Source organism: Taurulus bubalis, assembly GCF_910589615.1.
Source record: "Taurulus bubalis genome assembly, chromosome: 11".
In the NCBI taxonomy this organism is placed as follows: domain Eukaryota; kingdom Metazoa; phylum Chordata; class Actinopteri; order Perciformes; family Cottidae; genus Taurulus; species Taurulus bubalis.
Genome location: NC_136599.1, coordinates 13,567,774 through 13,585,033, shown reverse-complemented (window position 1 = coordinate 13,585,033; position 17,260 = coordinate 13,567,774). Strand labels below are relative to the sequence as shown.

At 44.4% G+C, this 17,260-nt stretch overlaps 1 protein-coding gene across 1 annotated transcript in view; it reads right to left on the bottom strand.

Moving 5' to 3' along the window:
• Positions 1-16,559, bottom strand: part of nav1a (neuron navigator 1a) — a 73,551-nt gene extending 56,992 nt beyond the window's left edge. Inside the window, exons 1-3 of the mRNA XM_079226777.1 lie at positions 15,669-16,559; positions 14,854-14,945; positions 4,694-5,512 (exon numbers count right to left, since the gene is read on the bottom strand). Coding sequence (XP_079082903.1) covers positions 4,694-5,512; positions 14,854-14,945; positions 15,669-16,558 — 1,801 coding nt within the window. The 5' untranslated portion in view covers position 16,559. The remainder of the gene's footprint in view (positions 1-4,693; positions 5,513-14,853; positions 14,946-15,668) is intronic.
• Positions 16,560-17,260: the final 701 nt, after the last annotated feature.

Below are 17,260 nucleotides of genomic sequence, written 5' to 3'. Positions count from 1 at the left end.
TAGAACAGAAACAGATGAATACTAAAAAGTCTTCCTCATCACAAAGCGGCCTAGATAACTCATTGAGTCCTCATCTCCCTTTTTTGTATCTCTTTTGCTGTCCTAGCACCCATACTTTGGCAAAAAATACTCATATTCAATCTGCTGTATCTAAAAAATGTAATTCTTTAAGTTGGCTTTTCTATCATTTCAAAAGTAAATGTTTCTATACATTTTATAAATGTTCAAATTCAAAGTTTCATCTGTGCGGTAACTGTTTGCTGTATGCTATTTTTGTTCCAAAGCGCATTGTGTTTATAGGTTTTTCTTTTTTGCTTTGCACTTGGAATTTGTGTTTTCTTTACCGTCAGTACTGTGAAAAATTGTTGTATCCTGTGTTAAAAAAAGGTGCTTTATAAATAAAGTTTGACTTCCTTAATCTCTCACACACCAACACGCACACACACACCAACACACACACACACACACACACACACACACACACACACACACACACACACACACACACACACACACACACACACACACACACAAACTTACATTTTGTTTTATGAGTAGAACTGTGCCTACCAGGCTTATATGTATGCTTGTTTTGTTTGAGTGATAAGCAGCATGTGAGAGTCTGCATGTTATGTAAGAGCTGAAAACACACAGACTGTACTAATATGATTTAGAAAGAGGATGTCAGGAAGCAGACAGCACTAATGCAATGACTCCTGCATTAAGAGACTGACCACAATGCATTGTAAACACACACACACACACGCACACAAACGGAAACATAGAGAAAATGCACTATCATACATGCAACCATGTGCAACTCTTCCTTTCTACTTTCTACTGGTGACAAAGGCCCTCCATCACACGAGAAAGAGTGTCCTCTGTCCTACTGAAACACTTGTACCAGAAATATCCTCTCTGCTCTCTGACTGGTGACAGAACACTGCTACCCGTCAACTCACATCAGAGTTAAAAGAGTGAAAGAGGAAGAGAGGGAGAAAGAATCGGAGGGATGCTTTATTCCTCACTTTCCTTGGCAGTTGCATTTATTTGGCTTGTCACCGCCTCCTCGATGGGAGGACGACTGCCTTGAATCCCTCAGTCAGCGAAGCCCGGGGTGGAACCAGCCGCTCTGGCCGCACCCGCATCACATTAGAGACTCAGCAACACTGCAATCACAGTGGAGGGACTGAGTAACTAAGAATGAAAAATACCTGTCACTGCCAAAAAGATGAATACAGGGGAGTAGACAGGAGAGGATATCAGTGAGTGTGTGTTTGTGTGAGCTTTGGATATTTAAAGCTGCAGCTGCTTTGTGATTTCCTGCAGCGCTGTTAAGTTCTCTTGAACAGGATTGTGTGTGTGCGCCTGTGTTTGCCTCTGTGTGTGTCTTTTTTAGGCTTTGCCGATTCCTCTGTGGGGTTTATTGTTCCGCAGACAGCTGACTAGGATGCATCGTCTCCCACGAGTAGCCATCAACCACACAAACGATACAATGTCACTAAAATAACAAGCAGGTTGGTAGTCAAGGCTTCTTTTATGAGCATGTATGTGTCACTGAGTGTTATTTACTTCTCCTCTGCTGAGTCCTAATTGTCACATGTAAGTAACAGTCCCCCAATTCCTATGATCAGCTCTTCCAACACCAAAACTATACAGCATCTCCAATCTTCTAACCTAAAGCTATTTTCTCTATCTAATCCTTGATAAAGGACAATTCCCCCTAATACCTAAATCTTCATCCAAACAGATGTCCTTTCCTTTAATCTGTAATTCATTTTATATCCTTGATAGCTGGCCTTTTCCAGGGTGATAGATGATGTGTGATTAGTGGAATGGAGGCTGAATCTTCTCATTATCTTTTTGCATGTCCTAATCCGGAGGCTTGCTTGGTGTCTTTAGACAGCACCTCTCTAAACCGAGCCTGCCCCATGCTGGGAAAGGCCACTGCTTTAGGGAGCTTACCCTCTTCCATTCACTTCGTTATGGGTGCTGATGGGACTGGGAGGTGTCATTAGTGGCACACATCTGAGGTTCAGTGTATTTGATTACCCTAGCAATATATGCTGCAGGGTGCCATTCAGGTCGGTGCATTATATTGGCAGAATTTACAGAGTTCATCATCCTCTGCATCTATGTTTTACCTTAATGCTAATACTGTCAACAAGATATCGTATAAAACATGCTGCACTTGGGAGAATTATTTATGCAAGTCCAGAGCTGCTGTCCATGGACACACAAGTTAAGTAATTCTCTCAATCCAATTAATGAAAAGCTCCTCATCTCTTAGTGGTAAAACATGTATGTCCGATTAAAGAAAACAGATTATACTGAAACTAATCCTAAATCACTATGCAAGCTAAACATAGTATTTTCTTTTTCTCCCTTTTGTGTGTGTGTGGGAGGTTGGTTATCCCTTAAGTACATAGCTGATGGTCTTGGGTTATACATCCCAATGATTAGACATCAGTGGCATTCTCCATTATCTTTGCCTTCAACTGGAGGCTAATATCAAAAGGACAGTAGCACAGTGCATGCTGGTAGCTGTCACACAACATCACATGTTCAAGGCACAAGACGCCCATATTTGACTCCCTGTAGCTAACAGCTGACATGTAGCTTCCATAACAACATGCAATGACCGAGTTAAGGTCATTTCTTCATGCTATAATACCATACTTAAATTACAATTAACCTCCACCTAACACACACACACACACACACACACACACACACACACACACACTCATGTATGTGTGTACTCATGCAACTGTATACGTCACATGGGATGCCAGGTAGATATTTAGATAATTGGCTATCACCATTATTTTTACTCCAGTGTCTCTCGCTCTTTCTCTTAGTATTATCTGACTCGCCTCATTTATCTCCCTCTCTAAATGAAGTCACCCCCTTTTACCTTTCTCACATGAATCTCAATTCTTAGCCTCTACTTTCCTTTTATTCCAACCTTTTCTCCCTCTTATACCTGGTTGCCTGGCGTAGGTGTGGCCAGCAACATGACAACAGGGACTGGAAAAAGGTCACAGACACAGATAAACACCACACACACACACACACACACACACACACACACACACACACACACACACACACACACGCACACACACACACACACACCATGTGCAGTACAGTATAGAAGCACACACACAGAGGGGCAAGGTCATACAAGCTATGCTTTGGGGCTGTGCAGCAGGAGGCGAGTTGGTGAAGAGAGAAAGAGGAAATGAGGAGAGAGGAGGAAGACAGAGAGAGAGGTTTGATGATGGATGGGAAAGTATTTCCTCTCATCCAGACAGATACAACAACCCATTTTCCATATCTCCCTCACTCTCTGATGTTATCCTGACATGGGGGAGAGATGGGGAGAGAATGAGCAATAGAGAGAGCGAGAAAACACAGTGTGGGTGTGTGTATGAATGAATAATGGATGTTAGGTACAGATTCAGACCCTGGTTTGACCTATTAGTCACAAACTCAGCCATCATTCTCGCAATACACCCCCATTAGCTAAAACTTTGGACGTGTCCTGGAAAAGTCAACCCCCAGTGTGTGACAGTGTGAGTGTGTGTGTGTGTGTGAGTTTATGTGAATGATAGCACGCTAACTACCTGCCAATGCCACCACCCCCTCACCATTCCCCTCCCTGCTTCCACACGTTGCCCCCGGTAACAAGAGGAAGAGGTGGGTGCGCGTGTGTGTGTGTGTGTGGGGGGGGGGATAGTGACCATCTGTCAGTGGCCCGGAGATCAATGGAACTGGAGGGGAGGTGGGAGGGAGGGGGTGAGGTAGTGGTGCAAGGCTAAATATGTGGCCCACTGTGACCAGAGCCTGACTCAATATGCAGCCGTTTTATTTACCGGCCGAAAACACACACCCCACTAGCTCCACTCACACGGCCTTTATTAACGAATGGCTGAGTTCAGCGTAAGCCAGGAGATGCTGTGGCATCGGTATGAAAAATGCAGTTTTAGATGCTTTACTACCGCACAGATAGACGTGTACACGCGTGGACTACTTTCAATTTGTAAAAAATAGATTCTCCTGCCCACAGCGTGGAAGAGTTAGAGACATAAAACCTGGGAGAGAGAGAGATATAATAACAGAGGGAGAAGGAATGCATTGATATCTAGCTCACTGTGGCAGTGGGTCAGATGAGACTGGGACAAATTATTCCAGTGCTCCATAAGGAATCAACAAGAAAACAACACCAGCCCTCTGGAACTGCTTACTTCAGCTGCTTCATGCGAGCACACAGAGCTAATATACATCCACATACAACATAAAACAATTGTACACATGTAAACACAGCAAATGACTGCTACAGGAGTGAAAACATAGGGATTTTCACCACCTACAGAGCGAGGGCTCTCACCATTGTATCGCGAAAGGCACTTTGAAAAAAAACACACTGACATTATGCTCTGCTGCAATAGAGACTGGACTCGTTTAAAATGCACTGTTGATGCTGGAGCTATAGCCAGAGCAGCAGGGAATGGTTTGCGTGGAGGAGAGGAGAGGAGAGGAGAGGAGAGGAGTTGATGTTTACCTTTTATATACTGAATCAATAAGTAACTGTTGTTAACATGTTGACATAATCGTACCCTTTCCTAATTGGTGTCATGCTTGAACCTGTGTGTTTTCATGCAAAATAGGGATAAAACAGCAGACTCACCAAGCATCTGGCTGAAGAGCAGCTGCTCCAGGTCCCCCAGAACTGTAACCACTAACTCTGGGTCCACCTTCAGAAAGCTCTTATCATCGTCTCCCTCTATCCCCTTCCTGTCTTTCTTCTCTTCTGCTGAGAGAGCTACACATCTCTCCCTCTCCCCTAGTTTCTTGCCATTAGTTCCAGTGTTCCCAGCTCCATTGGAGTTAGCCTTAGTTGGGTTGTTTGCAGGGTCTATGTCTGAATTCTGGCCTGCTTCAGAGGCCTTGCTGATGGGCTTGACCTCAGCATAGGGTCCCCGTGGTTTACCAGGGGCCGGGATTCGACTTGGCTTGTTTCCGTAAGAAGTCACCGATGGGGAGCAAAAAGGTTTGGGCTTACCCTGGAAAAGAGACTGTTCTGACTTTGAAAGGGTCCGAGAAAGTGGTGTTCTGCCACCCCCAGACTGAACTGCCTTAATCTGTCCCGGCTTGTTGGTGTCTGTGCCAGGCCGGCTCGCATCATCAATCCAGTGGGGAGATTGGTACAGGTGCATCTTCTTCTCAGCATCAGTGAGCACACACAAGTTGTTAAGTGACCGCTGCTTGCGGAGCCTGGACGGATTAGGAACTGGGATAGATCCAGAGGAGGGCCGGTAGACCTTGAGCTCTGACCCAGAGGGACGTGATTGTCCCAGGGGTAAAGTGGAAGGCTTGGACGGGGGCTTTCTAGAGGCCATGGTCTGGGCTGAAGTTTCCTGGCAGGAGACAGCAGCAGCCCTTAAGTCCAGCTCACTGGGTTTGGCCGTCATGCTAATGGTAGCCACATTAGCCTCCAGCATCCCTCCTGCAGAGAGCCAAGCAACAGCATCAGTGACACACTCTGAGATACACACAGGCAGACTGAACGAAATGGAGGGAAACAAGCAGAGAGAAAAAGGTGTGAAAACGCAAAGACTATCTGGTTTGCCCTCCCTCTCTGGCTCTCAGTCTTCAGTGGGTCCAGACTCCCCGCCGTGTGAGACTGGGGGTTCACCCCTCTGTTGAAAATGACGAGTGGGTTAGTATAGTGGCAATAGCAGTCAACCTTACTCACTGCTGGTAATCCATGGATCTGCAGTTCTGTGTCTAGTGCCAAAATCCACTTCCTTTCTGCGACACCCTGTACCACAATAGCGCAGAACAAAACACAGCACCGACCAGCCTCTTTCTCTGTGTCCCTCTCTGCTTCTCTCTAGCTCTGTATTCCCTCCTGCTTGCCAGGCAAGCAGCAGCCGACTGACAGGAGAAACAGTCGCAGCAGCAGCAGCGGCAACATCCCCCTCCTCTTTCTCTCCTCCCTCTACCTCTCCCTCACTCGCTGGGTTGCTCACTCTACCCCCGCTGGCTCATTCACCCTTCCTCCACTCTTTCTTACTCCTCTATCCTTCCCTCCTTCTTTCTTGTTGTCTCTCGCTCTCTCTCCACCCACTGGCTGATTCACCCACCAATCCTCTCTCTCTCTCTCTCTCTCTCTCCCTCTCTCTCTCTCTCTCTCTCTCTCTCTCTCTCTCAAACACGCATCACAGATGAATATACTGAACACTAGTGAAGCAAGAAAGGAAAGAAGGAAGAAATAAATGATAGAATGAAGAAAATGAGAAAGTAAGAGAGGAAAACAAAAGAAGAAAAAAGAAAGACGACAAGAAAGAAATATTTATATTGAGCTCAGCTGTGTGTGAGTCAAACAATATCACATACTGCAGCCAGAAAAAAAGACCCCTAGCACACACACATGCATGTCCAATCATTCATAATCACATTAGCTGCTCTATTCAGCCATTCATATTCAGATTCTCTTATGTGCCACAATCACGGGAGGCCCACCCATGATTAAGCTGATTCCAATTATCTGGAAAACAGCCGTGGCTATACAGCATCAGCTTAGAAGAGAGGAACAGGAGACACAGTCCCTAATACACAACCAGATAGGTCAGTCACTGATTATCCTTCAATTAGTAGCCAACAGACCTCAAATGAGCATCACACTCCCCTCCCCACTTGCATCATATTACCTCTCTACTCATCTCCATTGCTATTTTCTCATTTCCTCCCTTCCTTTCCTTCCTTCCTCCAGACCTACAGTATGTCACCCACCCCCTCTTAGAGTTAATATGCACAGGCCATTAAGTTTTTCAGGATATATATAGATAACAATCTCATCCATCTCAGCACAACCATCATGATACCTCAGTGGTAAAACTCGCAATGTACATGTGTGAGGTTGGGTGAATGAGTATCAATGTCACTATATTATTGTCTATCCTCCCTGTGTGTGTGTGTGTGTGTGTGTGTGTGTGTGTGTGTGTGTGTGTGTGTGTGTGTGTGTGTGTGTGTGTGTGTGTGTGTGTGTGTGTGTGTGTGTCTGTGTGTGTGTGTGTGCGTGGGTCTGTCTCTACGAGTGTGTCACATTGATGAGACAGGCTCGGAGAAGCCAAAGCCCCCATCCAGAGACTCATATAGCTCTCTCTGGCTCGGTCAACTACATCATCTCATCGCTCTGGACATCCCATCTCAATCAACACAGGACACAGGAGTAACTCTTCTCCATCCTCTTAATCATTCCCTTCTTTTACTCGGTCATCATCTCCGATGCTTTGCTCCAAGAACATAGAGAATATATACCTGTAATTCCTCATTACAGAGTTGGGTGGATCTCCAATAAGAGAGGGATATTAACAGAGACAGAGAAATAGTATGATGCCGTCATCTAATTCTATTTCCATTACAGGTAACCATGATAACAGTGCATAAAATGAACTTTAAGTCCATCATTAGTCATTAACAATCAATAAAACTGCTGAATTTAGTTTTTGAGTATTTAATGCATCGTGTCTGCATACAGTGTTTGTGATATGGGTGGATTGTCATTAATGCACTTGTTCAAGCAGCAATGTCTGCAGATGTGATGTTATCAGGTCTCAAACTGTAAGTAAAGTAGGATTCAAACAAGCAGGCTGTTGGGCTTAAGCCCATTTTCTGTTACATTTGCATATATCGTTTGACACCTAACCAGAGCAAAGAACAAGCAGTGTCCTGTTTGCTCACATTCCACACTCAATATTAGATAGGTACTTTAAAAACAGTAACTAAACTGGCGCTTATTGAGCCAAAAAATGACATTCGTCCATCCATCTGGCCTTGAATAAGTTTGTGTAATACAGGACCTCAGTAGCAGACAAAACACAGACATACATTGGCTGTTTTATTGTGTAAAGGCTAAAGCCATTCATTAGAAGCAGCTTGCTTTAATAAAGGGCCAATGTTGAGGTGGTTATGCCTCACCAAGGCCAGAGCTGTGTGGTGACAGTTATGGGGGCTTGGGGTCTGGTAGCAGGCCAGTAGGAGGGTAAGGGATGTAATTTAAGGCTAATAGGTGCTGTACGTCAGTTCTTATACCTCCCTGATGAGGGATTAAGGTGAGTCAAAAGAGAGTGGCCGTGTACAAGGCCGGTCTGTGTGGCGCACAGATGCTCGTGGGGCAAAGACACGCGTCAGTGCTCTTGAAAGCACGTAAACACACAGGTAAAGTGTGTGTTGGCAGCAAACAGCTACTTGTTTGTTCCAGTACTCGTCTCTCTGGCTCCACAGTCTAATCACTTTAATATATGGCTGATGTAAACATTCTCTCTCTCTCTCTCTCTCTCTCTCTCTCTCTCTCTCTCTCTCTCTCTCTCTCTCTCTCTCTCTCTCTCTTGCCCACACTGAGCCTGCTGTCTGTGCAGGGTGTCTGACTGACCTGAGCAATCTGGCCTGACATCAGAGAAGCTGGCAAAGTATGATGAGTGCCAGTGCTCAGTACTAGACTACACATTCATCTCATAGCACACTCACACAGTACTCTGTCTGTGTGTGTGTGTGTGTGTGTGTGTGTGTGTGTGTGTGTGTGTGTGTGTGTGTGTGTGTGTGTGTGTGTGTGAGAGAAAACGTGTTTGCGGGCTGACCACATGACGGGCAGTGACAGTTTCATACACACAAAAAGACACTTTTAGCAAAGATGAGAGACAAATTGATAGATTGAAAACAGAGTGAAATAGAAGGAGTGAGACAGACAGACAGATGCCTAGATGGACAGACAGACAGACAGACAGACAGACAGACAGACAGACAGACAGATGCCTAGATGGACAGACAGACAGACAGACAGACAGACAGACAGACAGACAGACAGACAGGCAGGGAGAGAAGGCAGGGTGTTTCTGTACTTTGAGTCAATTTTCCCTAGCATCTCTCAACAGCGATAGGAACAGATTCGCCACTATATTTCTACAGAGTGAAGTAGCCAGCAGGACACACACACACACAGACAGTGTGTGGCCCATTATAGGTAAGGTCTCCAGCTTTGAAAGGAAAAGTACTGCGAGAGAGGACCAAAGCACTGCTGTTCTGGATGTAATTAATTGTATCAGAGCGACTTAAACTTTAAGAGGAACGATTCCTCTTCAACTAAGCAGATGGCATGCGTTCTCACTTTCACCCACTCCCTATTGTCACGTACTCTCTCTTGCTTCTTCTTTTTTTGCCTTTTTGTCTTGTAGTATCAGAAAAAAAATGTTTTTCTAAAAATGAAACAAGCATGAATGTGTGACTGAGAATAGAAGTGAAGTGAGGCAAAACAGGATAGAGCAGAAACCATTAATAAAGAAGCCGACTGAATGCTTTTGGTGGGGGAAAAGAAGAAAGAACGTAAAGATGTGAAATTATAATGCAGAAAACAAGGCAATGAGGAAAGTGAGAGGAGGAGGAGAAGGAGGGGGACAAGGAGGAGGACGGGGGGACGAGGAAGGATCTCTATATGTGTGCCAGAGGAGCAGAGGAAGCCTGTAAGACAGAGAGGGGATATCCTGCCTCACCACATTGCCACTCCTGCTACGTTTGCTTATGTCCGCTAACACGCTAACACATAGGGTCCACAGGACACAGGGATGAATACCAGACCATGACACACATGTACACGAAGGAAAGGCTCACAGTGACACACACTCTGGTATACTGCACCAACACAATAACATCGTTTTTTTTTATCCTGTTTACAGACAGAATACTGAGGCGACACTGTGACACATACAATGAGTGGCTTCCTAGTCTGAGTCAAATATGTAAGTGTGAATGAGAGAGGGAGTTTTTCCACAATGATAACTCTTTGGCCGCCTCACTTCAGTGTTGGTGATACATAGCATGAGTCACTGGCTTAAGCATTTGGACAATTCAGCCACTTAAAGGCTGTCCATGGTAATGGTGTGAGCGTATCACTCATACCAACTCCTCATTCCGGAGGCACACATGCTAACACCGTTCTCCCACAGAGCCAACTTCACACACTCATCATGAATCACACACAGCTGAGAGCTGAAAAACATCAGCTGCCAATCTGGAGAATGTCAAAGTAAAAAGAAGTATTGCTCTTTCTAGACGGTCCCTTAGTGTTGTCATTCTCAGCACGCTTCCCAGGGGTATCCCACAATGCTGTGCTGTGGAGTCTGGCTGCCTAGTTACGGCGTGGTGTCTGTGCTTACAGCAGCCATGGATATCATCAGCAACAGTGTGTGTCAGTAATCTTTCTTTGATCTGCACAAAAAAAACTGCTGTAAGATATAAAGTAGTATGTGAAATTATATTATGAGGACAATATGAGTGTATGATTCAATTAATATCAGGAATCTTGATACTTGAAGTATGTGCTAATATTGGAGTGTGCGCTTTATTCTCCATGGGTTATTAATTTGACAGATAGATGTCTTTGTGTGTGTGTGTGTGTGTGTGTGTGTGTGTGTGTGTGTGTGTGTGTGTGTGTGTGTGTGTGTGTGTGTGTGTGTGTGTGGTCCCACAGAGACACAGAGAAGTTACACACATGACTGACTATAACTCAACTCCCTGGGTTGGGAGTCACCCCAGAGGTCAAAAAAGAACTTGAGTGTGTGCACTCATTCACCCATTTCCCAATTCCCCTTTGTCCCTCCTCTCTCTCCTCCTTCATCTCTCGCTCTATCTAATGCAGACATAGGAAGGAAGGAAATGTCCCTGGGGGACAGAGAAGGAGGAGGTGGCAGCTCTGTCTTCGTCCATTGCCACACAATGGGTGGATGGCTCAGTGTGTCAGGCAAATGGGAGAATGAGGAGCTTCTATGTTTCTCTGTGTGGATTTTGTACTCATATTTTCTCATCCATGTATATTATCCCTGTGAGCCTTTCTGCTCATGTATGGATTATGTGCCTCCAGGTGCACTCACTTTCCTGCAGTAATGTGACGTCTTCCCCATTAAACTCACCACTTGACCCAAACAAAAAAACTGGGCCATCACTCCAGCTTGACTACAGGCAAGTAAAAGTTAGGGTCAAATATTGAGTAATACATACAAACCCTATATAGTGATTACTACCGAGCCTGGTGATGAGTGAGGACATAATCTAGTCCACGCTTATGTCTGATCATCTTCCCAAAGCCACTAAACCATTCATCACTGTCCAAGGCCAACTCGGCATATGTCTCTCTGATTAGATTGGCCAAAGAGGATTACACACTGTCTAAGAGTAGATGCAGCCGGGGTTATCAAAGCGCTATCCACTAGATCGTCCAAGGGCATTAAAGGGATAGGGAGCATGACATTTACAAACGATTTCCTGCCTTCATTAATATTTGCTGACTTCTACTATTCTAAAAGTGGGTTTCAAAATGTACTTAAGGGATCCACAAAGTGGTGTCTGCAAGACAAAGTTGCCCTGTCAGGTGATGATAAGAAAACAAAAGCATATACTATCTGCATTTATGCTGTTTTAATCGGAATGTCTGACTCCAAAAGCAAGTCAATCCCCATATATAAACCGGCAACTCTAGAACAATCAGGTATATAACTTACCCATTTAAATTATATTAAAGGTTGAAGTTAGCCTCCACCGACAATCCACCTCTGCAAACTGACAATAAAGTTGGATCAACACCTTTTTTTTCCAAACGTGAATACATAACTACATAAAAGAAGGATTTATTGCAGGACTGTTGTATTAGACTGCTGTCTAGTTTTAGTGTATGGATAAATGTACATAATAAACTGGCAATGGACTGTATATTATATACACATCCATTAAGGGAACTGGGGCATTAAAGCCAGTGTAACATAGTGCACAGTTGGCTAATGGCCACTGAATATAATATTGGAAATAATTGAAATCTCTGCTCCAGATCGTGAGCCGGTTTCAAAGGGAAACATGCCCATTTATTTCAAATAACATGTCAATTCCACACCTGGAAAATACAATTATTTTTGTTTTCTACCTGTAAATGTCAATGTCATATGAGAGATGGGTGTGGGATGCTGTGCAGTGTTTATCCATATCCAGATGTACACATGACCTGCGCTATCTGTCTGTACAGTACGTGTGTGTGTGTGTGTGTGTGTGTGTGTGTGTGTGTGTGTGTGTGTGTGTGTGTGTGTGTGTGTGTGTGTGTGTGTGTGAGCGAGAGAGAGAGAGAGAGAGAGAGAAAGACAGCTGATGGACTTTGAGAGTGTCCGTGGGGAACATCAGGCCATACCCTCAATGGGACATGAAAAATGATACACTTCACATTTATCTTAAACACCATCTGTGTACTGTCACACACGCATACATCAGCACACATACACACACATGGTCAGACATGAACTCATGCTCAAATACACCTCTCCAGAGAGCCACAAGGTCAGGAGGTCTTCCATCTAATTGAGAGACCACATGGTGCTACAGTCACATTAAATGTTCAGGTCTTCATTAGGGCCTCCAATGGAAGATGTAAGAGCTGATTGTGTTACAGCTGATTCAATCTAAGTGAATGGAATGAAAACTCTTTTACCATAGTCTCAGAAGACAACCAAGACCAAATCACGTCATGATTTGGCCTTGAATTGGCCTTGAATTGTTTGTTCAACCAGAGCTCTCAGCATTGAAATATTTAGCCAACATACGATCTGTCTTTTTTAACACTGTGCACACATCTTTCCTCCTTACACAAAAGGAATTCCATCAACCCACTGACCTTATCAGTTATCCTCTTTTCATCTCTCTCCCCTCTCACTCTTTCTCTTTTCCTTCCCTCCAATCTTTTCCTTCCTCCCTGTTCCCCTCCTTTTCTCAGCTCCCTAAATTACAGTCATTACGGTGTCAGCCCACCCTTCATGTAAATGTAGCTTCAGAGGAGCCTAAGACACTTTAGTTCTGTTTCTAACGCCTTCTAGGGACCAATTACAAGACCAAAACCATAGTCCCAAGACAGCCAGAGGCCTTTAAAGACAGGGGCTGGTCCGCCATGGGCTCCCATCCCCCTTTCCACAACCAGCTGGTTAAAACCTTCAAAAAGCTTTAAAAGGTTTTTATTTGCAAAGAGCTCGTTATCTTCTGGTAGGTACACTTTTAGACACGCAAGATCAATTTACTGCAATAGAGAACTTAAAAGTCAAATAAACTGCTTTGGACATCATTTAATTAAATATAATAAGTCTGAAAATGCTTTATATGTACAGTACATATTTGACGTTCTAGGACATGAACAGAATTTAATTTGACTTGCCAGGGCCGTAGAGCGTGTAAATGTTTTACCCAAGGCCCAGTGACCATGGAGGATGTGGAGAGAAAGTGTTACAATGTTCTCCATTTCAGAGCAGTAGATTCCATCTACAGTGTGTAGCATTTAGGGGGATCTATTGGTAGAACTGGAATATCATACTATGAAGTATGCTGTCTTTAGAGTATAATCACCTGCAAATAAAAACTTTGTGTTTTTGTTCATCTTAAAATGAGCCATTTATTACTGAGGCTCCTCTTCCTTTTTTTTCGGTCCAGGCTGACTTCCTTGCACTGAAGGTGACATCAGTTTTTACTGTTAGTGCTGTTGGCATTCTTTGCTGTGAATCACCGGCACGCCGCTGACATGTTGAGAGCCGCTGAGAAGCAATCAAAATGCTCCCAATCTCAAATCTTGCCCCCTTAAATTATTACAAAAACTGACAGCCAAGGATGTTATCACTTAGATATTTGACACTTCAGATTAGTACAACATTGTTTTCATATTATTTTATCATATTTCAATAACAAAAAAAATGACAACCAAAAGCGGACTGACTGGCAGGGATCAGCCAGATGCAGCCTTCAGAAAACACTTTGAAACAATGTCCAGGATTAATGCAAAACATTGAAAAACATTTAACTGCACATATTCTGTCAGATGTTTTTAAGCTAGGAGAGATTTTCTCCATTGAAGTTTAATACACACTCTAACTCTGGACTGCACATTTCAAAGCCAGGCAGTCAATCCCCTTCTATCCAACTGACACCACATCACAAAGAATGATTCACTAAGCCACTGATTAAGTCATATCTCCAAAGCACGTCCAAATCCCTCCACTCACACTGACCACTACAAAGCATGACTATAGCTGTGGGTTCAGAGCAAACCAGTACTCAAAAGGACTGGGAGGGGGTCATGCTGGGACTGTGGCTTTTTAGGTCAATGAAGCTGGAAAGGAAGAACTCCAAGAGAGAGGGGGTGGAGAGAAAGTGTAAGGAAGGGTTCAACATCCCCAACAGCTCATGGATGTAGCCGAAAAGGATGTGCATATAATAATTCTCTCTGGCATCGAGTTGAAAAGTGCCCCATTTCATCAAATTACCGATCCACATCATCCCTGTCATCTTCCCTCATTCAAACATCCTGAGTCCATCTCTCTTTTACGTATCTTCATCTAGAGTAGGAACCACTGAAGTCAGCAGAGCTCATGAATGAGAGACACACACACACAAGTACACCACCTGACATGGCTCCTGAGGCCTGATGAGTAGATTCAGACAGAGAATGGTTTTCCCTTAGTCCTCAATGAGTCTTTTCAGGTTCCACAACGAGACCCAAAGGTCGCCCGCCTGACGCCATTTATGGCTCTGCTGCAGTAAATGTGTCTGGCTCCCAGAACGTAGGCATCCATACCTGCCAAAAGGGCTCTCGGCCTCTTGGCGCCCTGACGCTAACTGGGCCGACAGAACTAGACTACAAGTTGTGTTCAGCATGAAGAGTAAGAGACAAATGAAAAGTTATGTGTGTGTGAAAAAACGTGCAAGTATAACCTCATCAATGTTTTAATGCATGCCTGTATGTGTGTGTGTGTGTGTGTGTGTGTGTCTAACCTAGTGTTAGGTCATCACAGCAGACTTCTATGGATCCAGATGAGCAGTCACTCAGTTCATCCACTGAATAATCGCTCTCCTGCACATGTAGCCTGTAAACACATCATGAACACAGCCGTCACACGTCTGTTACTGTACATGCAAATCACTTATGTTAATATCGCTGATTGCAATCAAACACATAAGAGACCGGAAGAAAATAGATGACCTTCCCTGGTGTGTCACATTGATTTCCTTAATGCAAATTATAGAAACAGAAAATCTCAGATAAGGCACGGGGAATAATTTTATCATTAAAGTAAAATAGAAGCCTAAGAATTAGAATCTTAAGTTTTGCACACTTTGCAATAATACAAAATCCTTTGACTGATTCATTCTTCGTGGATTAAATCATTTAACTAAAACACCACACACTATTCAAGAACGCACATAAGACACAGAAACAAAATTACAAAACTCACCATTTTGGGTTTTTTATCCCACAATGTAAAAACTAGTGTGTGAGAGGCAACAGTATATTGAGTCAGCCCAGAGGCTGGCAAGAGGACACTCTAACAATCAGCTCTGCTCCAGAAAACGCCAAGTGTGTGTGTATAAATGTGTGTGTGTGTGTGTGTGTGTGTGTGTGTGTATCTTTGCACATGCACATGTTAGAGTATCAGTAGAGAGTGGGGCCCTACAGTGCTTTGTGGAGACATGTGATCATGTTATAATGACAAGAGAATGATTTAACAATGGATATCAGTAATTGGGGGCTTGTGCTAGAAGTCTTGATAAACTGTTGTATCAGTTGTGCATGAGTGTGCACTACGTACCGGTAGCTGAAGGGAGCCACAGTAGCCATGTTGACTCTGGGTGTGTGTGTCTCTGTGGACACAGCCTCCTTATTTAGGCTCTGAGCCAACATATTGACAGCCACCTTGGACATTATTGGCATGGTGAAAGTGATCGGTGGCGGCAGCAGGGGACAAGGAGAGGAGGCTGGACTGCTGTCTTCAGGAGAGCCCATCTCCTCGTCCGATTGGCTAGTGGAGTCACTGCGACCTCTGATGGCGTGCTCGTAGCTCATTTGAGCAAGAGAGGGACAGTGGTAACCGTTGTTTGACATGAGGGACTGGGCTGGGTGGTTTTCTGGAGGCTCTTTCTCTCTCTGTGTCATGAGCTCACTCGTGGCCTGGGATCCAGAGCTGGAGTTGTCTCTTCTTCTGAACTGAAGCGGTGGACGCAGGTTGCTGGCCCCCCATGTTTGGTTCTTGTTAGTGAAGGCGTTCCTGTTGCGATTGCCGTCATGTGGAGACTGTGAGGGGATGTGAGGCGGGGTGGGTTTTCCCAGATCCAGTGTGTCTTTGGAGTGTTGCTCCGGTACCCTACGCTGGGTCAACGGGCTGCTGTAGGCAGAGCGTGACACCTGGGGAGCAGGTAGAGCTCCCATCCGCTGGAAGAGCTGACTCTTCAGGCCTGCGTCTCTTTTCGGGTCCTTGGAGGAACGCCCAGGGATGCTGGAGCTCCGTGGGCAAAGTAAAGGAGATTGCCCGGGACTGTGTGTGGATGTGTGTTTAGGGGTCTGTGCTGACGGTCTGGGCAGCTCACTAGCCTGGCGGCGGGTGTCTGCTTTGGGGGAAGAGGGCAACAGGCTGTGTGGGAGGGGTATTCCTGATGAGAGAGGAGCCCGGGGGGCCGATTTTACATTGACTCCCCCACTCATACTGACCTTAAAGGAGAAACACAGAAACAGAGATACATCTATGATGAGCCAACATGTTGAACACTGATGTTATATGCACAGCAACAGTATGTGTATTAGCCATCACAAAAGACCTCCCAAAAAGTGTGTTTATTTATAAAGAGGTTACATTACACTGTGTTACAATCTAATCTAAGACTCAATCCAATCAGGTAAACTAGAATTTCCTGTTTTCAATACAGAGTAGTTTAACATCCATTGTATGTGTGCATGTGAATCAAGCATATAGGACAAATTAAGTCATGGTAAACCACGAGTTGAGCTTATTTTTGGCAAGGCATGGAGCGCCAGATCAGATTTGCCTGCTGGGAGTATAAAAAAACAAAAACAGCTTCACGTGGAGGCACATGCTCACAGCAACATCTACCAGCTGCGTTTAGACTGTTATGTTCTCAAATAACTGATTTTCTCCACATAATTAATTCAAAATTATTCTCACACAGACTCCCACTGACACACATCATTGGCCAAGCGTGAAGCTCCCTAACATATAAAGATGAGGATTGAGATTGTTCTCACCTGATTCGCTTTGATTCCAGATATTCACAGTTTCTGTTTCCCTCTCAGAAAAACACCCAAGAACTCTAAAAGTCAGTTTGATATTCTTTTTGCCCTTCTGTTCTACGCAAACTGCAATAAATGTCGGTCAAGTGAAACATTTCA